Source organism: Xyrauchen texanus, chromosome 26 (genome assembly GCF_025860055.1).
Source record: "Xyrauchen texanus isolate HMW12.3.18 chromosome 26, RBS_HiC_50CHRs, whole genome shotgun sequence".
Lineage (NCBI taxonomy): Eukaryota > Metazoa > Chordata > Actinopteri > Cypriniformes > Catostomidae > Xyrauchen > Xyrauchen texanus.
The window spans coordinates 34,740,549-34,768,243 of NC_068301.1; the positions used below are offsets into that span (position 1 = coordinate 34,740,549).

The window sequence follows — 27,695 nt, forward strand, 5'->3', positions numbered from 1 at the left end:
TCAGTAATGGATTTGAGTGTCTATGAAGCCTTTAAATTCAGAATATGCTCTACTAATTTTGGTACAAAGCACACTATTAGATCTCCCTTATTAACTTTGAGGTTGGTTTATTCAGTAGGACATGCCCCAGGATAGAAAGTGAACCCTCTACAGATACAGAAAGGTATTGCATTCGGTGTAGAAACTAGTTAAAATTAGATGTAGTTGTGCTTTGACAGTATATCCTTAACATTTAACAGCAAGTACTTCACAACACAAGATCATTTACTTTTTACAGAAACAAATTATTAAAAATACATTGAGCTAAAACATCTATTAATTAAAAACAGATTATTTTCAAATTATGTACATGTCCTCATAAACCGGCACACTTTGAGCAAACACGCTTAAAACCCGCTCAGTAGCAGATGCAACAATATGAAGTTCATATTGTTTAGCCATGCAAGGTTCCCATAGATTTTTGCCCATGAATTTTCAAGACCATGTCATGATTTTAACAGATTGTGACAGGGCGGAGGGCGGGGCCGGGTTGTAATTCTACACACCCGGTCCCTTATCAGGCTAATCAAGCCTCTGAGAGGGATAAAGGCTGATTTTTATTAAACTATTATTTATATTGTCAAGCCAGTTCTCGCCTCCACCTTTCCATTGTTCCCTTTACATCGGTACCGAAATCCGGGAAGGAGGAGGGATACACTGTAGTAGAGTTCTCGCCGCTACCATCCACCCCAACGGAGTAGCCGCGGCCATCTTCCGGGGGACGGAGGAGCCCGGCCGCCTGTAAATGGAAGGAATGGCTGCGAGAGGAGAAGGGGCTCCTAGCCGACTGCCGGGCCGCTGCCAGGGGCAGAGGAGACCCCTACCAGCCACTGAAATGTGCAAGCAGGGAGGGGCTCACTGCCGGCCGCCTGGGGTGTACATCAATGTGATGTACACCCCATCACATTGATGTGAATGTGACAGGGCAGAGGGCGGGTTCAGGTTGGGATTCTACACACCCGGTCCCTTATCAGGCTAATCAAGCCTTCGAGAAGGGTAAAGGCTGACTGCGGACGGTGGTGCGACAGAGAGAGAACATTTACGGGCAGCTGACCGTCGTGTGTTTATGTTTGTGTCTTTTTGCTTATTTGTTTATTGAACTATTTTTTATATTGTCAAGCCGGTTCTCGCCGCCTCCTTTCCATTGTTCCCTTTACATAGATGTTTATGACTACTGGATAACATCCTTAAAGGCATGAGCTGAAATCACAATTTTAAATCCCCTGATATAAAAATTTTAAATTCCATTATATTAAAACTGAGCATCAGTGATCAGACTTTGAGCATGCTCAAAAGCCTGTAACCTTCACCACCAAACTTGACATTGTATGTGCTCAAGTAGCTCTGACTTAAATGACATAGAAGTTGGCTTTATTAATTTGAAGTAATCTCAATTTATTCTACATTAACTATTAAAATTTAGTTTATTTGAAAAATTGAAGTTGGGTACTTCCATTGCACTTCATTGTTTTAACCATTAGCATGAGCCAGAACACCCTAGCAGCCACATACTGTAGAAATACACGAAAAAATGCACAATCACCCTAGAAGTAGGGCAGCAACTTGTAGAAATGTAGAAATCTCTATAGACTGGGTAGCTCAGTTAGTAAAGACTCTGACTACCACCACTGGAGTCACAAGCTGAAATTCACAAAGTTCAGGGCATGCTGAGTGATTCCAGCCAGGTCTCTTAAACAACCAATTGGCCCGGTTGCTCCAGTAGGTAGAGTCACATTGGGTGAACCTACTTATGGTCCCCATAATGTTGTTCTCGCTCTCGGTGGGGCGCGTGCTGTGTGTGGATGATGCGAAAAATAGCGTGAAGCCTCCTCACGTGCTAGGTCTCCGCGGCATCACGCTCAACAAGCCATGTGATAAGATGAGTGGATTGATATCTCAGATGGAGGCAACTGAGAGTCATCCTCCACCACCCGGATTGAGGCGAGTCACTACGCCATCATGAGGACCTAGAGCGCATTGGGAATTGGGCGTGCCAAAATTGGGGAGAAAAAAGCGATGTTTAGTATTAGTTAACTTTGTTTGGTCTTGCAACTGAATTGCACTTTGGACAGTATACTATAAATTAATGTATACCATATATACCAATATATATTCACCTTTTAGTCATTAGGTCATACAGAAACTCCTGACAGCTCGAACTGTCAGCTGTCCTGCAGATCATAAAGATAATTCGTTTTTTATGCATTTTCTCTCATGTATGTCCATAGAGAGGATCATATCCCCGAATTCCCAGCTAACCATGAGCACTTTGAGGAAGATCTCAGGTAAAATGGCAGAATTAGTACAAGTGCTCAAGTAGGCTTTCGTAGAGATGTAGAAGAAGAGTAGACTGTAGTCAAGAGTCTTAAGGCCAAAGTATACTTTGGTTGTCCTCATTGCTAATCGCAATGCACACATTATGCATGCCACAAATTTCGTCATCAGCACAGTCTGTGTGAACTGTCTGCTTGCGGACCAGATTTGATCAATATGTGGACTGTCTGCCTCTGTGCGCAACACCGTTGATTATACTAAAAGAGCCAGAGATGAGCATCTCAAAGCAGTCATACTGTGCATGCGTCGAACTCGTTCATATTCGCTCACCGTTAAGAGTATACTTAGGAATGCTGAGCTCTCGACTGTGTGCGAAGCAAGCGGATATGCGGAAAAATTAAGTATACCCAAGCCTTTACTTTTTTGGCAGTGAAAAATATGTTGACTTTGCTTAACTAGTATTCTTTACAGCAGCTGCCTGATGGCGAAAGAGGGGATTTTCGATGTATTTTGTTAACTTTTTACTTTAGTTTACCTGAACATTTGTAATTATTGGCCTGCCTTGGTTATGTTTGTTTTGTTTGCCGTTTTTCCTTCATTTTATGATTTTGTCTGTTTATTCTGGTGACCCAGAGCTTCCAGTGCTGAAACCTGAAGCCACATTTGATTGCGGTTTAATTTTTGTTCTGTTAGAAGCTTCCATTTTTTTTTCACAGCAACCAGTTCTACTCAGCATAAGGACGTAATGTGGTTACCAGATCTATTGGATTACCTACAGTATGATGCACTGGGGCTCAGCTGAGCGTGGCTTTTTGACTAACATTCTGCAGGTATAGCCGCAGGATGGTGGACAGGCATGACCATTACAGGTCCAGATCAGCTGACCAGCGGCCCATGATGGATCGACCAGTCTACACCCGCTCCCGCTCGTCTGAGCGGCCCGACTCCGGCTACATGAGGTCCATGCCATCCTTACCATCAGGGAGATCTGCCCCTCCCTCTCCTGCCTTAACGAGGTGACCCAGACCAATCACAACCAAGCACTAAACCGCCAAACGAAACCATGCCTCCTGCTTCCTGTATTACACCTGGAATGCCCCTCTTCACTTCCTCTTTTTTTAACCCTGTTGTAACGATGCTGTTTATTTGTTTGTTTGTTAGTTTGATTTTTGTTTTTATATGAATAGTAGAGAGTAGTAGGGTTGGGAATCGAGAACTGGTTCTTATTCAGAACTGAATGATTTTCATGATATGTGGTTCCATTAACGTTTTTTCTAAAGCCTGAATTCTTTTGCCGATGAAGACAGAATACAAAAAACAAAATCAGTTTGAGCTGATTTGTGAGCTTGCAATCTGAATTCATTGTGATAGAGAGAGAAAGACTGGGTGCCGCAAAATAATACAATTAAAAAAATAAATAGACAACATCTTTCTGTTGTGTTGTGCTTGATAGTTACATGCAATAACATACATACAGAGCCACCAATCTAGTTCGATTCTCAAACATGTTAAAGGTAATCATTTGGAACAGAGTTTATTTGTAATAGAATAGTACTGTTTTTAATAATCAATTATTTTGTGTTGCCTCAAAAGTACTAAAATAATCATTAATGGAATCATTAAGGAACCGTATTGTTAAGTAGAATCAGAGCAAGAATGGTTACATTCCTTTCGATTCCCATCTCTAGAGAGTAGTGATGTTGATTTCTACTAATGTCTTTTCATTTTGATTATAGAAACCTGTTATATCCTCTTGGCATATAATGGTGTGGACCTGGCATTGTACGATTTACTTTCTTATTCGTTCTAATTGTTTTTTTTCACTAACATTTATAATTTTTTGTTGTTTAACAGTTTCTGCTTTGAGTTGTGGGCTGTTATGAGTGCCGTGTGCTCATGCAATGAGGCCTTTTCACTTTCCTTGCAGCTTTAGCTACCACAAGCTCGGCACCTCTCCTGGCGCTGACTCTATCACACCTTTTGAGACGCCATGCAACCTTTTGACTTATGATTGGCCAGGCACATCATAAGCCACAAGGAATGTTACATTCATCTTTAGATTTATACATGAGGTGTCACTGATGCAAGAGACACAAGAGCTCTTGGATGTGCCACAGTTTAATGTGAAATGTGAGCCACTTGTATTATCATTGAAAACAAAATGTGACATTCAGCTCAAAAGGTGCTTTAAAGATCCTTTGTGTTTACTGTGGAGTTGATGTGCATTTTACACGTATATAAATATATATATATATTGGTTACGTGGCTAAAATGCACATGACTGTGACATATTTATCAAATGCATGCTTTTATATGGTCAAATATGTGGAATTGCATTAGTGATAATATTTCTGTGATTTTATGCAAAAATTCGAAAGGTGAATCTCACGAAGCCTGTCAAGAACATGTCCTTGTCATACAATAAATTACCACAAAATGAAAAGATAGAAATTTTATTTTGCATTAAAAAAATAAGGATTTTTTTTTAATGATAAGAACAACAACAACAACAACAACAACAAAAAAGTATTTTAACTGTAAAAAAGTCAAATCAGCAAAATCAGCATAAATTGAATACAGTGGAATAAATTTTACCACACTTAACAATTTAAAGGGATAGTTCTTCCAAAAATTATAATTCTCTCATCATTTGCTCAACCTCATGCCATCCAATATGTGTATGACTTTCTTTCTTCTACTGAACATTAACAAAGATTTTTAGAAGAAAACCTCAGCTCTGTTGGTCCATATAATACTAGTGAATGATGACCAGAACTTTGAATTAGCATAATGGCAGCATAAAAGAAGTGGTGAACTATCCCTTTTAATAATCTTTCATTATAATAAAGTCAGTTATTATTTTCACATTACAGTGATTCGAATTTTGATGGGAAATATTCATGATTGTCACAAAACAAAACAAGAATCAAATTAATCATCTTTTAAAAAAAAAAAAGTCTTCAGTCTTGGTTTTGAGATTAAATCTGGCCTTGTAATGTTCTTGACAGGTTAAGTGAAATTAACCTCCAAACTTTTTTAGGATTCTGTACAAAACTTGCAACGTTGACACACCTTGCCCACACAACATACATTTCTCCAAATGTTTTTCCTTTTTGTTTGTACTAACCCTGTTGAAAACTGTGCCAAATACTGACTTATTCTGTGCATCAGTGCAGAATATGTTTTTATAGCATAACTTAATGTGGAGTTTATTTTCTTATACTATTTCCTCATCATATGCTTACTCAGATACAACTTGTTCGTGGGTTTGTTTTAAATTAGTATTCTCTCACCAGCGTGACCTGCTTTTGTCTAGCAGTGTTTTGTGCAGGTTACTAAACTAATCCTTCTTCAGATGTAACATTTTGTCTTCATTACTGACACGCCATTTATCCCGCAGGGCAAACCCCCGGACTGGCTCAGTCCAAACGAGTCCCACCAGCACGCCAGTATCCAGTCGGAGAGGCCGGCAGCTACCGCAGGTCCCACCCAAGGGATCTATGGACAGAGGTGAGTAGATGAACCAGTACTGATCAATAGTGCAATGTTTGTGGTGCGTGTGCCTGATTCTAGATCCTGGTGCAAATACAATACAATACTACTTTATTAATCCCCTGGGGGAAATCGAGGCATTATAGCAGAAACATAAATACAAAAACAGAAAATAGCAATACAATAAATACAATGTTATACAATACGAAGTATAATAGAAGACATTAGGAATAAATGGAGATGGGGATGATTTAGGAATTGAAGAATTTACACATGCAAATGTTGTAAATGTATGCAATTTTATGCAAAAAGAACAGAGCTTGTGAAAACACACACAAACACACACACACACACACACACACTGTGGCAGATGATCCTCAGCAGGTCCCCATGTACTCCAACAACTTCTACTCATAATAATAATAATAGTAATAAGTATTATAATCTGTACAATGATTATGTAAGTGCAAAGTGCATTAATTATTGAAAAATGTAAATAAATATATTTAGGAGAAAAATACAAGTAAATTAGTAAAGCAGTGTGCCTAATAAATATGCTTAAATTAGACTGTATAATTAGGCTGGTTTAATACTGTGTTCACAAATCAGCCACCAATCAGATGCATTTCAGTAGGATAACTGACAAAAAATGAACATAAAAAGGTTACATATCTATTACTTCCTTGTCCGTACAACACAAAGGCTTGTGCATAAAAACAGAATATTGCTCAAAGCAGGCAACTGTAATTCCTGTATTAATTGTCTTAAAATGTATTGTTGAAGGTAGTGAATTTGTTACGAAAGGGACACTGCTAAAATTACGAAAGCTAAAATAAGTATACAAATGTAGAAAAATCTACATTAACTTACATACATACAACCAGCTGTTGAACAACTACACAGTCACCTACTCAAACATCTGGACCAATGCCTCTTATCCTAGCAAATACTTACCTAGAGCAATTTCAGCCAAAATTGACTTTTGTTGCAAAAGTATTATAAAGTCAATACTACAGTTTGGACAATGTGATATATGGATTATTCTAGTTAGCTTCTTTACATAACACAACATGGCTTGGTTTTTTTGTTCACCCTTTTTCCCAGAAGATGGCGAGGGTGTGACTGAGCCTTGTGAAGGTCTGTAATCTCTAGCTTCTGTGTGTTTAACATGTCTCAGTCTACCTTAATACAGCTTTTACTCTGTTTGACTTAGCCTGTTAGTTCTGGTCTGTGTGCTTTACCTGTCTCTGGCTTTGCTTCTACGATTTGTTTAGTGTAGTTAACAGAACAGTTTACAGTTCTGTGTGCTTCAACCTTATTAGTGTGCTTAGTAGTACTGTACCTGTAAATGTATTAATATAGGTGTTTGCTGTGTAGTCCATGTCATTTGTTTGTGTCTGGGATTATCTCTAATGGATATTTTAAAAAAAGGGTTTTGCACTTCGATATTGTAAGTCCCTCCTCGACTTAAATCGTTTCAATAGGAAAAATGTGAACACATGAAAGAAGACTGCTCTCTTCATTTCTTGGAGTCTTTGATTATTTATGGTAATTGACAGTATGGCCATTTAAAACTTTGCTGGTTACCAGTTTATGATTAAGATACATTTAAGGCAATTTCAGCAGTGGTTCTCAAATTGTAAGGTGTGCCCCTCAGAAGACTGCCGTTCTTTGCAACTTACGTTTATCTTGTTTCAAAGGGGGGTGCGTGACCAAAAAAAAACAATTGAGAACCACTGGTATGCAGACTGGTATACAGACAAATATGGATTATGGTGAATCCATCATTACTGTCCCACTAATGAAATACCATTTACTCCAAAACAGAGCCTGGTACAGATATGGTACAGGAAAATCGAGCTGTCACTCTTCAGCGAGATATCTAAAGATGTCTTGGACAGATGCGTATATAGTATCGTAATACCAAAACAAAACCGGTTATTGTAGCTGGGGAATACCTGGTGTTACTAGACTAGTGGATTGTTTGAGACTAGAACTATTTAATAGTAACTACTTGTTGGTTTCTTGACATTTGGCTTTGTTTTTTTTATTGATGCAACTCGTCAACCAATGAAGTAGGAACAGGGGTGATACATCAGCCTCTTGCTCCTCCTCCTGCTCTCTCCCAGCTTCCTCAGACTATTGCTGGTAAATTCTGTTTAGGAAACATGGAACATCAGTCAAATATGATCTTGATATCTTAATAATATGATCTAGAGAACTTTCAATCGATATATATGTATTTAATGACTGAATTAGTAAGTCTCAGTGTCACACTTTAATTTTTGTATTTCTTAAATGTTGCAAAGTGGTATGCTTATACTTATATGGTATGATGATTGCAATTGCATTTGTGGTTACTGTAGTTTAGCTTGACTAGTCCAGATAGACTTTGAAAAGAAGCAGATTTTTCATTTTTTGAGTAGATTGGCAGAGCAGATTGTTATGTTTGCTTTTCTTTGCTTCTTTTCTCACATTTTGTTGTTCTCATCTTCATTTCTGATAGCATTTTTTTCTTTCTTTCTTGTTCTCATTTCTGCCTGAATATGTGAAGTAGTGGGAGGGGCTTGTCAACCTCCAGCCCTGCCCCCTGTACCTTCCCAAGTCACACAAACAATGGCTGGTAATGCTATTACATCATAATAATCATAGTCAAATAATTTGCTCTCTTAATGAGAAAACCTTTAGGTTAAATGTTATTTAGATGCACGTAGCCAGACCTATTACTATGGAATAGCTCTGGGCTCTTTAGCCGCTTCAGTTGGCAGAGAACCGCCCATTTACAGCTGAGACTATATGGTATTAAGAAATGTTAGTTATTATGTTTTATGTAGTATTGGAAAGTTCAAGTGACCTGTGGCTGTTAAGTGAGTAGAGTTTGGTGGTTAGTGAATAGCAGTACAATACAAGTATACACTACTACACTACATTGCAATGGCAGAAATGGTCTTGTTCTGTGTGGGTGCATATCAATCAGCTCCCTAGTTCAGTTAGAGCACTTACCAGGAAGTCGGCCATTTCTAGATCTGTCCAATTCACAATATCATTCCGGTGCACTAAAACATTTGCTCACTAAAAACTTCCCACAATGCACTGTAAAAACCATAGTGTATAATTGTGCCATTAAAAAGCACAGCAGTGTCATGTATATAGTGAAGTTTTTGATTAATATCAGCTGCATTAAAATGGGCAATCTTCTAATCGTGTTGCAGGTAATTGAGCCATAAGTGTCCCAATGTTCAGTTGATGAACACCCTTGCCAGTACCCACATTTGTGTTCACGATATAATGGTTCATGGCATAGTGAGCAATGGAGCCAGATGAGATGCACTCTATGTCATCATACAAATAATTAGTGATGTACCGGAATGAAAATTCTTGACTGAAACCGAAAATGCTGATTTGAAATCATCCTGTTTGGTCACCAAAAGTCACCAAAGCTGAAAATAATATTTTATGTCATTTTTATTGGTTGAAATTTCAGTGCATCCTTGCAGATCTTAAATAGGTGTGTTCGACCTCGGCTGCGCCTTGCCTTACTGATCGGTGAGAGTTGGTGGAGGAATAGAAAAGAGAGCCATCAAGCCGGTGCTTTGTGCTTCCCGCCGTGTGCTGAACATACACGGCAGATTGTGCGATGTTTGCTTTCTTTATTGCAGACGGACTGGATTTGATAGAAATTCAAATAGACACATGTTTGAATTTCACAATTAATTTGAATAGGTTATATGCTGCTTAATACAGTGCTTGTGTGTACAAGAATAATTCTTTAATTAATAAGCATGATATTTAAGATTACGATTGCATAAAAAGAGAATTGTACTGTTATATAAAACATAACTGAAAGTGTCAGAATAGACACCTTGGTAATGGCATACTACCATACTACTCTTAATATTTTTTCCATTGACTGGCATAGCAATAGGTAGTAAGAGTAGTATGTGTAGCATGCCATCCGAACTCAGCCCTTGAAGCGCACGTTATCAATGTCATCGTAGAGTCTAGCCAATTACGAATAAGCTGTCGTCATCATAGCTTGTGAAGCTGCTTTGCAACTACTGCAGCCGGCTGGTGTCGACCTATTTTCACGGTTCTTTGATGGCATAAAGTTTGACAAAATTGCACCGCTTCAAGTCAGGTACCGAACGGTGTGCGCAGCGCTGCATGAAGTCGAACACACCTAATGCCTTCCCATGTGACCTTTTGTACATTTTGTACATTTGTACATGTTTCTTTTCTTTTTATTGTTTACAACCCCTTTTCTTAAACCATGTTGTCTTAATTGTCATCATCAAAGCTAACGTGGGGATGGAGCCACCAGTTCCTGCCATTGCACCTACCACAGCCCATCCCCCCGTACCTCCTCCTGTCTCTCATGCTTTTCCTCTTGCACATGCTACTTCACCTACATTGCAAGCCCCTCCCACTCCTGCACATGCCCCTCCTCCTGCATCTGCCCCTCCCCCAGCCCCTCCTCCTCCATCTCCTGTCCAGTCAACAGCCCCACCACCCACCCGTCAGGCATCTGAACCAGGTGTGTCAGTACAAATGGGTTGAGAATAGAATATTAGTGCAGTATATACTGTTAACTGCCTGCTATTTTTTTTTTAAATAGAATGTGAAACAGAATGCAGTGTGATGATTAGCATTTCAAACAGTAGTATGCTGCATTGTTTTCACTTGACTTGATTACGTTGCATGTTTAGTTCAACAAGTAAAGTCCAGTTTGCATCTGAAAAATAAATATTGTAGTTAATTTGCATTTTTAAATCGATTTATTGTTAAAGAAAATTAATAAATAATAATTCTTGGCAATCTGATCTAATAATGAGTCAAGAAGATTAGTCAAGAGATACATTAAATGTGCATACATTGCACAGTATTCGTACTGCATACTGCAAAATAGTAGTACAGTTGTATACTATTCCAAACCTGCAGTCTGAGTGACTTTATTAACTTGTTTCTTTATATAATTTCACCAGCTATTTTTTCTTTAAAAAATATATAGTTTTATAGTGTGGATAGCATCTCTTGAGCAAGACAGTGTAATGTGTTTGTTTTAGCGTGGTTAGACCAGTGTAAAATTGTTGCTGTGTTGTTGGATTTTACTGATGATAATACTCAAACCTCTCATTAACTTCATTGTCTGTCTGTGTTTGTGCCATTTCCATCACAAGAAACCCAGGAAAAGCCTCTAGCTCCCCCGCCTGTTAATGGGAGGAAAGGCAAGTGTTGAAGCGTGTGAATTTCTCAGAGATGTTGTAGACTGTGTTTGTGCTGGAGAGGTTTAGTGCCTTTAGATGTTGAATATATTTTCTGTACTTGGACATCTTATAGCTGTCATCAGTTTATGGTAAATGGTTTGCACTTATATAGCGCCTTTTTAACCTTAACGGTATTCAAAGCACTTTACACTGCGTCTCATTCACCCATTCACACACACACATTCACACACCAATGACAGCAGAGCTGCTATGTAAGGCGCTAGCCTGCCATGGGAGAAACTTGGGGTAAAGGACACTTCAGCATGATTCCTGGCCCACACAACCCTGCGATTAGTGGACAACCCGCTCTACCACCTGAGCCACAGCCTCCCCTATTTATACTATGGTTGTCTTGGTCAAGATGCAACCGATATGTGATTTCAGATATATAGCAGACATTCTAGTTTTACCCTCAGGTGAGCATATTTTTCTAGTTTCAGGATTAATTATTACTTATTATTTTTGAAATATCTGATGATTATTATTTTTTGAACCCAATGCAACCACATAGAGACTGAGTACCATCCTTCACTTATAGATGGTGCTATGGTACACCTTTACAGAAACTGAAATCAACTAGACTTAGACTAGACTATAGACTATAAAACTGTAATTCAAGAAAGGTTTTTTAGGAACATTATTTTTTAAATCAAATGTAATTATTTAAATGATTATTCATTTTATTATTTTATTATTATATAAATATTTGTATTTACATTTTGTTTGCAATTTCTTTTTAATATATATATATATATATTTTATTTAATTTTTTTAATTACAAATCTACACATTTTGAAAAACTCCCAATGTACAGTATAAGGGGAAATTGAATACAACCATTGTTCAAATATGGTTAATGAGCTTTATATGTGCAGGTTACAGAACTAAAAAACACACATTTAATTACCAGTATGCAAAGAAGTTGACTTTCCCCTTTTAGCTTAAATTCAGTTCTTTGAGTAGTTGTATTGAGTGTGCATGATGGAGTGCATTTACTGTTTCTCCTTGTGTTGTAACTTTAGAGGTGACATGGGAGGACCAGCAGAGGAAAGCTTCTGGTATGGCACAATCTGTGGTCTTCATTAGCCCTTAGAAGTGTAGACAAACCCTGGGGTGCTTCTAAGGGATCTAGATTTTCACTTTTCTGCTGTGTAGCTCCTCTCTTTTGCTGCTCTTCTTGCTGTGAAGTGTTGCTTTATCTTTCGAGATGTGTCGCTACAGTTTTATATGACACAACTACTAAAATACACAAAAGTGTGCGCGTGTTTTGGAACATAAATAGTTAAAGTGGTATGGTATGTTGGCCTACAAGGTAGCGGAGAGAAGTCCAAATAATGTTAGCATATGGGTTCATTTGGATGGTTCGTTCCAATGAACTTGTTTAAAAGCAGATTCACCAGTTCATTTGAGGCATCACAGAGGAGGAGTACAATGCCTACCATCACTCAATGGTGTCCCTGCATGGCATTTTATATGGAAGTATATTAATGACAAATGTCTTTGAAACAAAAAACTGAACAATTAGCGCATTGTATTAACAGTGCTTGCATTTTTGGGGGATTCAATTTCATATGGTTGTATATTTAATATGTGAATTTTTCAATTGAATACATTTTGCACAAAATTTCACCATTAAAAATTCAACAATTCATATTCATATTCCAAAATTAATCTTTGTTATTCAACAGGTAATATTCGGTCCATTATATTTTGCTTTTCCAATTAATTTTGTAAGTAAATTATAATGGACTGAATATAGTAACTTTTGAATAATAAAGATAAAAGAAACAAATATTTTGGGGCGAATTTTGGATGGTGAATATTTATTATTTAATTTTTTAATGATGAAATTTTGTGCGAAATGATTTCAATTGAAATAATTTTAAATATACAGTACAACCATATGAAATTGCATCCCCTAAAAAAATGCAAGTACTGTTAATGCAATGCGTTTCAATAAGTGCAATTCAGTGTGCTTTTAATTTCAAAGACATTTGTCATTGAAATACTTCCAAAATTGTACACGTTATGTTTTGTAGTGAAATAAATATGTAATGAAATACGGCTTTTTATAACGATGCTTTTGTTTAAGTTACGTATACCTAATGTCCCGTTATTTATAATTCCAATATGTCACCCACCTCAGTTTTATTCCCAAACTAAGGTCTCGCATTTGATAGATTTACCATTTCACGTCTTGAATCAATTCAACTGAATCATTTAAAAGAATGGATTCAAACTAACCTTTCATTTGCTATTTGGAAATCAATTTTGATGAGTTTTTGCAGTGAGGCAACTATACCAGTAATACATAATTTCATGGCTGTCCTTTTGATATGAAATGCAAACTTTAAGTAAACTATGTTAAAGCTCACAGGCATAACAGATGAGTGAGAAAATGTTTGAGGTTGAGAGATTCTGTTTTTTGTGCTGATAATACCGATTTCCAAATAAAGCAAACACATTTTGCGTAACACTTTTCCATTTGTTAACATTATTTAATGCATATTTAAGTTATCATGAGCTAACAATGAACAATACATGTTTTTGCAGCATTTATTAATCTTTGTTAAATTTAGTTAATAAAAATACAGTATTTCATTGTTTGTTCATTGTTAGTTAATTGTTAGTTCATAGTGCATTAACCAATGTTAACATATACAACTTTTGATTTTAAAAATGTATTACTATATGTTGAAATTAACATGAACTAAGATTAATAAATGCTGTAAAATATTGTTAATTGTTAGTTCATGTTAACTAATGTTAACCAATGGAACATTATTGTAATTTGTTACCTAATATCAAAGTGACTACAGAAGAATGGGATAGGTGACATTTTTCAGTAAAAACACATTGAAAATGGTGACTCCATTGATTTTAGGAATGTCTATTATCCTTAATAATTTCTTTGTTATTTGTTTGTGCATCTGCCTCAAACATAAAGATTAAGGAAGCAGAGAAGAATTCAAGCGATACAAAATGTGAATCAATATGAACTAAATTGAGCTGTGCTACACATTCTTTTAGTGTTGCATCTAGAATGTTGTGGGGAAGATGGTGCATATATGGTGACCTGTATATGAAGATTGAGTTTGAGTTTTGCTTTAATCTTTGCTTAGTACAGCACATATCTTGTGTTGATGCTTTTCTCTGTTCTCTTGACGTTTGTTGCAGCACGTTGAAGTGATGAGTTTCTCTAAAATCTAAAACCCTCGTGTGTGTTTGTGTGTCCATCATAACATTGTGTGTCATGTGTAAGTTTAAACTGTCTTGTTTTTCCTCTCATTTTGTGTTTCATTCTCACATCAGCAGTAGAAATTGTGTCAGAGAATGGAAATGCAGGTCTGTATACAGAATGTCTATGTATAACAGAAACCCCTCTTCAACAGAAACTCTAGAGGTCTTGTGTGTGTGTGTGTGTGTGTGTGTGTGTGTGTGTGTGTGTGTGTGTGTGTGTGTGTGTGTGTGTGTGTGTGTGTGTGTTTTGTGATTTACGAGGACAATTTTGTAAGTTACAAATTAGTAATTACAAGGGTATTATGCTATAAATGTGATTTATGAGGACATTTCTAGTGTCCCCATAATTCAAATCCCTTAAAAATCATACTAAACAATGTTTTATTGAAAATGTAAAAATGCAGAACGTTTTCTGTGATGATTAGGTTTAGGGGTTGTGTTAGGTTTAGAGGATAGAATCTATAGTTTGTACAGTATAAAAGTCATTATGTCTATGGAAAGTCCTCATAATGATAGGTAGACCAACATGTCTGTGTGTGTGTGTGTGTGTGTGTGTGTGTGTGTGTGTGCTATATTAGGAGATGTGACTCATCGATTTAGATTGTAAAGTTGGAACTGTTTTATGAAAGGGTGTACAACCTGGGGTTACCTGTTGCTACAGAAAATGTGGATCTACTTTATATTAGTTGTATTTAAATACTATTGTAGGTTGTGATACAGTGTTATTAAGTACATACTTTACATGTTGTTGCATTGTACTTACATTTAAATGATTTAATTACATTTGTAGCTACACTGTTAACCTTACCTTACCCTTAACCCTACCTCGAAATCTACCAACATGTTGTTACACACAATAAAAAAAACATTGAATTGTATGTATTTTAATGTTAGTACATAGTAGTTAAAGACACCTAATATAAAGTGGGATGGAATTTTTTTATTGCATATAATGGAACCCACATTGAATAAATGCTAAACGCTAATTTACTCTGATTTTACCCTGGTTCATTTACTTAAATGGTCAGTACACTGTTTAAAGAAATATTTGGGGTTCAATACAAGTTAAGCTCAGTTGACAGCATTTGTGGAACAACTTTAAATACCGCAAAAAAAACAATATTGAATCATTCCTCCTTTTATTTAAAAAAAAATCTGGGTTATAGTGAGGCTCATGTAATGTAAAACAAAGGGGCCAATTTTTGGTTTAAATGCAGAAATTTGCTGCTTACAATTTAATACAATTCTTCTATCATAACTTGTGTATATTTGAACTGTTAAGTTGTTTATATCCTCTTTAAAGGCTTTATGATTTACAGCATTACTTTTTTATGGCAACAAAGTTTTTAAAATTGGACATTGGCAATTTTATCACACTAAAATCATGTTACCACACATATTGTTTACGTCTTGTGGCTCTACTTTTGAAACATTGAGTCTGCCTCATATTCTGAGTTCTATGAACTCAGAATATTCCTTTAATGGTATTTGTCTTCTTTGATATACGTTTTTTAATTCGTTAAAGCGCTTCCAATTTTCAAGCCAATAAAATGTTTGGCCATAGCCCATATGTACTTTTTGACCTACACCTTCTAAATGCAAAGTCTAAACTTGGTAAAGTTTGACATGTAGACATTTTGAGGATACGTGCCAAATTTCATCCAATTGTGTCCATAGGTGGCCCTTTAATAATAGCTGTTTCATCAAGGAATTTGGAGCCTGGCATACACCTTCTTGGGTTCAAGTGCTTACACATTCTTAATATATAAATTTTTTCTAATAATTACATAACCATAAGTGCTAGAATAAAAATCTGTATTGTCACTATAACCTAATAACATAATGTGGATTTACATTTTCGGAAGAAACCTTTTTTTTTTATCTACTTATTCTAACTCTAAAAAATTATCAAAAACAATAGTATTATTATTTATTATTTATTAAGTATTTATTATTTTGGGCTGTATCTTGTGAATGCAGTGTCCAAACTCAACAAAACTTGATACACTTGTACAATATGGCATTCTGAGGGTACATGCCAGATTTCCTCAATTTATGAATCTAGGTGGCACTATAATTTATGAAAAACCTAATTGTGCAACTGTGATCAAGCAAATTGAGGTATGCCACCAAAACAATTGTATCCACAGCATCCACCTGAATTTTTCTTTAAAATTTGGCAACTTTGGTTCTCCTCCCGTGTGCTTGGATCCGGATCACATATTGAGGATGTATTTTTTTTTTCTTTTGAATTATAATGAAAAGTATATAATCCCACAATAACAATTTCACTGACCTACAAAAGTGAACACATCACTTATTACAAGAAATATGATGTAGAATTTTTCAAAAAGCTCTTGTAAACCATCCAAAATACTGAGTGTTGAGCTACAATTTCCTGATGTTGAACAAAGCTGATCATATCATTTTATTCTGCTTCAGAACTATTAAAGCAACAGCAGTGTAAACATCAGTGAAAGGCACCTGGTGTGTGTCGCTTAGGATTGTTTATTGGATGTAGGCCTGTATTTGTATTAATGAGCAGTATTTACACTATCAAGATCTATGGCAGTGTGTGCTGGATTTCACTGCATCTAAACCCTGTCTTGTCTTTCCACACAGGTACTCTGAAGGATCCATCTAGGGTATGTGCATTTTTCTCATTGCTTTCTTATTGAGTTTATTACTTGTTTTTAAATGGTTTCAGTCATTCTACAGTGTAGTAATTGTATTATCCTCAATATTGTGGAACAGAGGAGCTTTCTTTACAACAGCTTTTATATCGCTTGCTTGGAAGAAGAATGCTTAAATACATTTGCAGTGATACTGTGGAGAGAAGTCTTATTAATGTTGGTTAACCATTTTAGGATATACTTTGAACAACTATATGAATGTGTTAAGGCAGACGTTTGGTGTTTGTCACCAGTGGAGAGGGAGGAAATATTTGGCAGTAAAATGGAATGTTCTCTTCATGTTGACTTTTATGTTTAAAATACATCTATTGGCACTTTTCCACTGCACGTTATGGTTCGACTCGACTCATTTTACTTTTCTGAGCTTACTTTTCCACTGCTGTTTATTGCCGCCTCAATGTGGGTGGGATTATAGGCTGATCGTCATAGTTGCACCGCCTCTAGTGCCGTGACATCATCTTAAATGCGACACAAACAATAAACAATAACACGACCGCTAGCTGTTAGCTACTAGCTCATTGTGCTGCATAAAGCAGCTGTTGCATGGTGATTTTACACAAGTGTAGCAGTTAAATTGGGCTGGTTGTTTTAGAAGCAAGCTTCCAGTAGCTGATCAACTAAATAAAGTGAATCTTTCAAGCGGAGTGTAGAGTTAACCTATCATCCTCCATCGTGGAATTCAGCCATGGCTGAGTTCAGGGTGCTCTCCCTCCCATTGCTCGCCGGTCTATAGATGACGTCCATTTGGTCAAACCACTTCCACTTTTCCTTGATGGTAGACACTTTACATTTTATTTGTACTTTTCCCTACACTGTTGGTAGGTCCGGTTGTAGCCGTGTGCGGCCAACAGCTGTGACACTTCCTGAAAAACTTTTACGTTTCATTTTGTTTTGTTCATCGCTAATAAGAGGAACATTTGCACCTCGTTTATTGACCACGGCGTGGTTTTGCTCACAGCCATTTCTTTTTCAAATTCGAAAGTCACGCGAACAAATGATACTAATATCCCTGTAGCTAACTTTAAAACTAGCGGGTTGATGTCCCGTTTCGCAAATCCAGTGACGCTGGTAGTGACGATTCTCTCTGGCCAATCAGTGATCTGCAGGGTTTTGACGTCACATTTAGTATCGGCCCGGTCGCTTGGAACCTCGTGGTGGTACTAAAAAATGAATCCGGTACCAGGTACTATCCACAGTGGAAAACCCCCAAAAAGCGAGCAGACTCAAGTCGATGTTGTACCGCGCAGTGGAAAAGCCCCATATGTTGAGCAGAATTTTTGACCAATGAGATTTTGATTTGGGCGGACCTACAGTATGTAACAAATACAGCATGAAAAATTTAGAAGCCAACAAAATGTCTTCACAACATTGTTGATAGTCATGGGTGGCTTGGACAAAAAGACAGATTAACAAGGATGAGATGGGGATTTATAATTTGTTGCTTTATCCTTTCATACTTGGTTAGAACACTGTGTGAGTGCCATAACTTCAGAGACTCTGTATAAAGTACTGGCAAGATGTTTTTTTGTGGTTACATAAAGTATCAAGTATATGTCAAGACCATTTACTTGAGATGCTGCTGAAATGAACAATCAGGACTGATGTTCTGCATACTAGAGATGCAAGAGAGGCTAAGCATTGGCGTTATATTAGTCACTGTTCTCACACGGTAACACTGACGTGCGGTCTGGGTAGGCAAACTAGGCACTGCCTACCCTGCCAAAATTCAAAAATAAAATGTTTATTAAATAATAAACTTGTATTTGTATTTTTACTTTTTATTCTTGTGATTTTTATATATGCAATATGTGTGTTATTCCAATTGTTTAGACGTTATGATGACAAATGTAGCAGTTACGCATAATCAACTAAAAACAAATGGTAGAATAAGCAGTGCTTTTACGGTCCATTCATTGCAGACGACACGCGGAAAACCCATGTTGCGCATGCGACTTCGATCCTGTATTCTTTAACATGTACGGCAAAAAGCACAAATCTGCTGTGCCTTTTGACGTAAATATGTTATGCCCGTAATCATCTCCGTTACGTATCAGACATGGACCAATTAAAATCGAGATATTCCTGGACATTTGCGTAGCTAACGTCATTACACCACAGCTAGCGTACATGCCTAATCCCCGCCAAATTCAAAATCAAAATGACAGCACCGGCCGTAATCACGGAATTAAGAAATTTTTCCAAGCTCGATTTTAATTCCAAATATGAGTTAATTGCAAGAGGGAGGTCTACGCCAGCCTTAGATGGACTAGTACAGCAAAAGGGCACAAAAATTATCCGATCATTTCAAACTGATTGGTATGTAAGAAAAGATTGGCTATGTGGCTGTGCTAACAATCAGCGGCTGTACTGCTATCCCTGCCTGCTTTTTTCAACCAGTCAGACTGTTTGGACTTCAGCGGGATATTGTGATTTGAACAACCTGCCCGCAGCTTTAACCAAGCATGAAAAGTCGTCAGCTCACATCCAGTGTCAAATTACACTGAAAACCTTTGGAAAATCTCGGATCGACCTTGCACTTGACGAGCAAAGGAAGCTGAATATAACCTACCACAATGAAAAGGTAAAGGATTGTTGTATTGTATCTTCTGTTATAAAGATGAAGATTGCACATAAAAAATAAGCACATAATGTTGTAAAAAATAAACAACTTATATTCTGTTATATGTTCTGTGTTTTGACTACTGAATTTTGTATAATAATATCTAATGAAGATATATTAACAAAATCGTATATATTATATATAACACATATATAAAATACATACATTTCTTGATATGCCGCGCTTGTGCGTAACGTTCACTGTGTGTGTGTGTGTGTGTGTGTGTGTGTGTGTGTGTGTGTGTGTGTGTGTCTGTGATAGAGAGAGAGAGAGAGAGAGTACGCGATATACATCCTGATTTTTTTTAATTTTTTTTATTGACAAATAATTCATCCTGATTTTACATTTATTAATATGCCGCGCTTGTGCGTAACGTTCACTGTTATTACGTATTATTAGCTTAAACAATAAATCAGGTAATCTGGCTTTCATAACTCAGTGCCTAGCCTCTTTAAGACATCACCGCACGTCACTGCACGGTAAAGGCATGCAGGTCCTGTTTACCATAATTCTTGCATATGTCACACATCTTACCTGCAAGTTTGTCCAGTTTCCTCTTTTGTGCAATGACACAAGTTATATAAAAGCTGTTTGGAAAAGACTTGTCAGGTTTATTGTAATTTATGAGAGCAGTTTGTGTGTTCTGGACTGTGACACTTTTGTTATTAGCTCTGTTCCTAAATTTAGTCAGCTGCCTTCTAAGACAGCATTCTTTGGAACAGAGCTATTATGATAGCGGTAAGTCATCTGTTTGATGCAAAATCTAAAGGGATTATGAAATATATATTTTGAGTTTAGCTATTGTGACTTCTTTTTGGAAGCCAGTTTGTGAGACAATATTTTATTTTAATAATCTGCCTAGTTTTTTTGTTTGTTTTAGCAGCGTGGAATGGACAGTCTTTCCATGAGGTCATCGGACAGTGATGTGAGCGACGTGTCCGCTATGTCGAGTGCGTCTCGGCTTAGCAGCACGAGCTACATATCTGTCCAATCAGAAAGAGCACGAGCCAACCGCAGGATCAGGTGGGCACACACTAAACCCATGATACCCATACATTCATTTTCAGCCATGGGCAAAACTCTCTGAGCACACTTTACTGAAGATCACTATGTGCTTCTGGTGAGTTCAGGTTTGGCTCAGGCTGTTTACAATGTGAACCAAACCTCTGAACTCTTAACTGTGCCTAGAGTGTGTTTACCAGTGGCTGAGATGACAACACATGGTCACATAGTGCGCTCAAACATATTTGGACAATTAAGCCATACCTAAAAATGTATGAATGTCTATGCATTTGATGTCAAAATATTAAACCAAGTGGCAAGTATTTGAAACAAAGATTTGTCAAGCAAAATTTTTCACAAAAAGACACTTTCTGGTTGTAAAACTTCAACATGCCCATAGGTCATCTCTATGAGCTTGAGGGAAACTGACTAAAAAACTCATATGCAACCTGCTTTGAAATTGTATTTAACGCAATGACATTCAGACAATTTTATCTGTAGGCACTTCAACAGAAATAGTAAGACTCATATCTATAAAGATGTGATAGCAGCTCATGTCTCAAGATCTTATGTCCTAAATTACCATAAACATTCATATATATCACTTACATTTTTTGAGTTTTATTTACTTAAACTTTCACCTAAGGTACTTTCCTTCTGTTAATTTTGTTGCTTATTAATGGTTTCCTGTCATTTTCATTGTCTGCATGTCTGGCGAGCTAATGGCTGCATCTTCTTTGTTTTTTCTCTCCTGCACGCCTTCTTTCATGATGTCATGGCATGGTTTATGTGTGTTTGTGTGTCTGCCTGTCCATGGGCATATCTGTGTATGTTCAGCCGTACGGAGGCCCTTAACAGTCAGAGCGAGGAGGCGACTGTTGTTCCGATAGAACAGGTGGAAGGAAGTGCTCTAGGGACAGGACAGGAAGAGGGGGTGGCTGAGGCTGCCGAGAACCCAGAGGAGGAAGTAGTGGAGGAAACTGAGAGGTTAGCAACAGAAAACAGCATCACGTAAACCTGGCTAGTGTCCTCCAACTAGTGTTCTCCAGCCATAGTCCATCACTTGGGTGTCCACAAACTAATGTCCTCCAGCTAAAGTTCATCACCTATTGTCCTCCAACTAGTGTCCTCCAGCTATAGTCCATCACTTGGGTGTCCTCCAACTAGTGTCCTCCAGCTAAAGTTCATCACCTATTGTCCTCCAACTAGTGTCCTCCAGCTATAGTCCATCACTTGGGTGTCCTCCAACTAATGTCCTCCAGCTAAAGTTCATCACCTAGTGTCCTTCAACTAGTGTCCTCCAGCTAAAGTTCATCAACTAGTGTCCTCCAGCTATAGTCCATCACTTGGGTGTCCTCCAACTAATGTCCTCCAGCTAAAGTTCATCACCTAGTGTCCTTCAACTAGTGTCCTCCAGCTAAAGTTCATCAACTAGTGTCCTCCAGCTATAGTCCATCTCTTGGGTGTCCTCCAACTAATGTCCTCCAGCTAAAGTTAATCACCTAGTGTCCTTCAACTAGTGTCCTCCAGCTAGAGTTCATCAATTAGTGTCCTCCAGCTATAGTCCATCACTTGGGTGTCCTCCAACTAGTGTCCTCCAGCTATAATCCATCACTTGGTTGTCCTCCAACTAGTGTCCTCCAGCTAGATTCCATCGCCTAGTGTCCTCCAACTACTGAGTGTCCTCCAGCTAAAGTGCATCAATTTGTTTTCCTCCAAATAATGTCCTCTACTTTGTGTCCTCCAAATAGAGTCCTCCAGCTAGAGTCTATCACTAGGTGTGCCCAACAAGTGTGCCCTCTAGCTGGTGTCTTTTAACTTATGTCCTCTAGCTATTGTCCTCCAGCTAGATTCCATTGCCTAGTGTCCTCTAGCAAGTTCATGTGAAATTATTATTATTATTATTATAAAACAGTACAATATTCATGTAACTATGCAGGATTTTATTATAACTATGCAGGGCAGAACCTTTCATTTTGGCAGTATACTGAAGGAAGACATGAAGGAATAGAAATGCTCTCATCCACACTTCTGTTCACAAAAAAAAAGTATTATGAGGTCACTTTAGATTACTTTAGATATGCCAAACATATTTGGAATTATACAAATGTGAAATTAGTGAATCTAGAGCCCTGTAAATTGAACTTGCACATTAGCCTCACATGTGCTTTGAGTATGTGTAATACACTACAGGCAACAGAGCTGCGCATACACAGTTGGCACAGCAAGCAGCATTCAATTTAATAACATGAGTCTAGTTTATATAAACAGAGAAGAGTCAGAGAGTCTGCAGTCTCTCAGAGACAGAGTTTTGAATATCAATATAAAGTCTAAAGGTTTAGGTGTAAGGTTTAGGGTAGGGAGGTTGGTTTTGTTGATTTAAAACTCAACAGAACATTAACCTTCAAAACCTTACCTGTTTGGGAGAAAATTAAACTCGCTTTTAGCACCACACAGTGGGCATTTCACCTCGGAACTGCCGTGAAACGTGTAAGGAACCATGTAATGTAATTCTGCAAAAATGTCTCAACAGTCACGTTATTTTCATGAGATCAGGCTGCAAAAATTGACTTTCCAATTGGATTTGCTGGCTAATACATAACTTCTGCAAAAGGAAAGGAAGTCAAGTTGACAAGCTATAACTATGAGCTCTATGAGGGAAAAACTAAAACTTTCTCCAAGATTACGAGGTTCGTGGCATCAAATCTTTGATTTCTGTTGTTGTGGTAATACTGATTTCTGATAAACTTGTCCCTAAACGGCACGTAAAAACTAACTTTGGTCAGTTGCTTTACAATATTGGTCTGGCAGTCTCGTCTTTTCTAAGTAGGCAGATCTTGTCAGAATTAGCTACAGTACATTATGGACCAGACTTTATGGCTATTGTCAAAAGTCTGGCTCTATGAGAACAAGGTTAAGGCTATGAATGATTGATAGAAATTTTGTCCCAGGAATATGTCTGACTAGTGTAAATAGCAATGTATGTCTATGGTACACACATTTGAGTTATTGTGTATGTGTGCATGTCAAGGCTTTTGTATGTGTCTTGGTATCCAATTATGTGTTTGGTAGTGTTGGATGATACCTCTTCCCCCATTTCTGTCCTATAGATCCTCATAATGTCCCAAAAGACTGTCTCTTACATAATATCCCAGTCATCTCTGTAATCCTGAAGTGAACACTTGCTTTCTCCATTCCAATTAGAGTGAAAACAAGAAAAACAAGCTCACACAGCTGTCTTAATTTTTACAGTGATTTACACTTCAAAAAGACTTCTATACCATTTGTGGGGTTAATTTAATAGATTTTCAGAATTTTAGATTTAACTTCATTTGCCAAATATTTCACCAATTTGCAACAGCAGCACCATGAATTCTTCATAAACATCATTACTCTGAGAGATTGTGCTCATTTTCAGACATCAAGTGATACTGACGCCATATTGTCTTTCTGTTTGACATACTCTATAACGTTCATTTAGGTTCGGTTAGTGAGGGGAAGTCTCACTCATGCAGTCAAATGCCATTTTTATTCCCTTGCTTACCTCATTTTCTGTCTGTTAATATCAAGTGCTTCCATACGGACACAATCATACGCTTTTGACCCAAACATCACAGGACATCAAAACATTTGTTCATCGTTCTTCCTTGTTTTCATTGCTTTCTCGGGTTTCCAAAAAATGCCTAGCTAGTTCCGGTGGACTAGCAGGAAAAGATGAAATGGAGAAGGCTCATCAAAGAGAGAATTAGCCATACTGTTTCTGTTTGTCATGACTAATCAGTCAAGAGATGTTAAGTCCTTGAAACACAAACCTTACAAACCTCCCAGTGAAAAGCCAAAGTCAACAGCGGCAAGGAAAAACTCCCTGAGTTGTTGTATAGATGTAGATGCAATATATATATACATATTTTTTATTTAACTTTAAAATGGACATAAGAAAAAAGCAAATGCACTATTCACAGTAGCATCAGTATCAGTATTTAGGAGCTCAGACTTACAAGGTGCCTTAGTCATAGTGTCATGTAATATTAGACATTTCATCTGTAATTTATAAATATCTTTTAAACTGTCCGAGCATTATCTGTATATTCAGATTTACAACTATCTGTATATATTTGGATTTATAACTCTATTCAGATTTACAATTATGTATTTTGATTTACAACTATATGCAGTGGCAAGAAAAACTATGTGAACCCTTCAGAGTTTTCTGCATTAATTGGTCCTAAAATGTAATCTCATCTTCATCAAAGTCACAAGTACAGACAAACACAATGTGCTTAAGTTAACAACACACAAATAATTATAATCTTTCATTTATTTACTGAACACATCCCATTAAACACTCACAGTGCTGTGGAAAAAGTAAGTGAATCCTTGGATTTAATAAATGGTCGATCCTCCTTTGGCAGCAAAAACCTCAACCAGGGGTTTCCAGTAGCTGTATATATTCATATTTAAAACTATATATTCAGATTTACAACTGTATATTGAGACTTAGAGCAATATTTCCAGGATTTATAATTATACATTTGTATTTACTATTATATGCAGATTTATAACTAAATATTCAGATTTTACATTTATTTATTCAGATATTCAGATTTATACCTATATATTCAGAGTAACAACTGTACCTGTATATTGATATTTTAAAACAATATATTTAGGATCAATAATTGTATATTCAGATTTATAACTATATGTGACAAATTCCTGTTTCATGCCATGGTGAATTTCACTTTGTGACATGTGACAACTACATAGTGTATATACAGAGTTATATTTATATATTCAGGATTTGGACCGATATTAAAAATACAATTATATTTTAGTTATTCCAAGTTATACCAAGTTATGTTTTAAAATACAGTGTACATTTGATCTAGAACAGAGGGTCCAGTCAGCCATTCTGTGCTGTCAGAGTTACAGCATTTAATTTCAGATAATCAGGCTTTATGAAGACTTCAACATTCAGAGCCAAGACCCGCACTGAAGACGCAGGCTAGATACAGTTACATCCTCTTTGTCACAGCTGGAGAAATGTTTGAACTCCTGTGTCATACACAGTAAATGTTCTTCCAGTAGTAATTTGGTATGGTAAAAGGAAACCTGCCTGCACAGAAAATAATTATTTTCACCAATAAACTTTCCATTCATTAAAAAACTAAAGCCAAAGTTACCTCTTGTGTAAATCAGCATGGATGAAATCTCGTGTTTGTAGCCTAAAGACATAATTTCATACTCTAAGGATAGTGTGCTCGAGTATGATGAGTCATCAGCTCATTATTTTCTGCTAGTTTGACTCAAGAGCTTATCTCACGTTAACTAAGTAGGTCATTATATAAGCGTTTGTTTCAGTGGATGAATACTTCATTTAACATTCCCTGCACACACTTGACCTTTCTAAAAGCCATGCTAATAATAATAATCTAACCAAATTATATTAATGCTCAGAGATTCTCTGTAATCTCGAACAATCTTTTTTCTCCACATGCTCATGCTCATGTGCAGTGGCAGGTGAACTTAAAATAGAAACAGCCATACAATCTCTATAACTCAGCTCAAAGAGAAGACATAACAGTTTAATGATAAGAGAGTTGTAGTGAACACCCTTGAACCTAACTGAAGTTACAATTCACTTTCACTCCAGAATGAACAGAGAAAAACAAGAAATTGTTCCACATTACAGGCAGTATACATGACCAATTGTAACGCATTGTGCCTAGTGGCTTCCATATGTTATTCCGTAGAAAAACCATTTGGTTCAGATTGCTGCTGGTCACTGTTGATGTTCTGTGGCTTTCTGTTCAGTTTCCTGTAGATGTTATTCCACTGTGACTGTCTTTCACATTTTACCCTGCTTCTAAATCCTGTAGCTAAAGCCTGTCCCTTCCTCTCCCCACTGTCTTCATGTCCCTTTCCTCTCCGTCCTTTATCCTGTATCACCTCTACCTAACATGGCTGACAGTGAGTTTACATCTAAAATGAAACACAGGGCTCAGACGGCCACACCTGGCTCCAACATCACCAAGAGCTCCAGTGTGGGCGGAGACATGTGCTCGCTGGGCCGGAACGACGATGAGGACGATGACAAGAAGAGGCGGTCCAGTTTCGGGGCAAAGATGGCGGCAATGGTAGGACTTGGGAAGAAAAGCCAAAGTACATCCCAGCTGGACCCGGAGGGTGAGTGCATTGTGACATCACTGGTTTCATAAGCAAGCTATGTGGTACTTTGAGATTCTACTGCTGAACCCAGTTTAAATGAAAGAACTCGTCCTTTTTTCAAGTCTAAGCAGGTTTAGGACAGTGGTTGGGTGTTGAATAAGAAATTACAACAGTGATATTAAAGCAAGGACAGATTGTGGTCTGATGTGGCCCTGCAGTACCAGCTTCTTTGGAGACTCCCCTTTTGACCTCCCTGCCCGCCCACATCTCCCACCTCTAACACAACCCATTTTTATAATTTCAGAAAAATTGTTATCTTTTTATGACTTTTTTATTGCGCCCCAAATTCAACTTCAAAACGCACTCACAACCCATGATACAGTACTTCCGTAATGTGAAACAGGTTATTTAATAAAAATTTATGGTGGGGTTTGGGGCTAGGGTAAAAATATAGGTTTTCCGATAAATCCAATCTTCATTTGTACAATCCCGATATATATTCTTAAAATCCTAAGATTTATTTTTAAATCGCATATGTGATCACATTTTATGATATGCAACTAAAAATGTCTATGATTAGCCACCGGCCAGTAGATTTACAGTTGTTACCCACCAGTGATTGAGTAGTACAGTGATGAAGTTCAGCACAGAGATCCCTTTACTGTGTTTAGAGTAAAAGTTTGGTTTAACTAGTTCTGTGTGTCCAAAGACGAGATCCACGCCATCCATTTGTCATTAAATAATGTCTATTTTAATGTCTTGTCTGTTCTTTACAGTCAGTTGTTCATCAAAAGCAACAAAAAATTTACATTTAATTTGAATCACACATAGCATGGATATAGCGCTCAATATATAAATATACAGTATATATATACTGTATATATATTCAGTATATTAGGGGTG

General features: G+C 37.2%; 1 protein-coding gene across 2 annotated transcripts in view; it reads left to right on the plus strand.

The window, feature by feature from the left end:
- rims2b (regulating synaptic membrane exocytosis 2b) overlaps positions 1-27,695 on the plus strand; it is a 207,412-nt gene that overhangs the window by 148,331 nt on the left and 31,386 nt on the right. The window contains exons 24-31 of one of the 2 annotated variants that reach the window (XM_052092883.1): positions 116-163; positions 2,268-2,324; positions 5,714-5,823; positions 6,910-6,942; positions 16,932-16,954; positions 20,503-20,645; positions 21,462-21,611; positions 26,623-26,810. In XM_052092883.1, coding sequence (XP_051948843.1) covers positions 116-163; positions 2,268-2,324; positions 5,714-5,823; positions 6,910-6,942; positions 16,932-16,954; positions 20,503-20,645; positions 21,462-21,611; positions 26,623-26,810 — 752 coding nt within the window. Of the gene's footprint in view, positions 1-115; positions 164-2,267; positions 2,325-5,713; positions 5,824-6,909; positions 6,943-12,104; positions 12,128-14,381; positions 14,415-16,931; positions 16,955-20,502; positions 20,646-21,461; positions 21,612-26,622; positions 26,811-27,695 lie in introns of those variants that run through there. The other variant, XM_052092884.1, reaches the window with a different exon arrangement.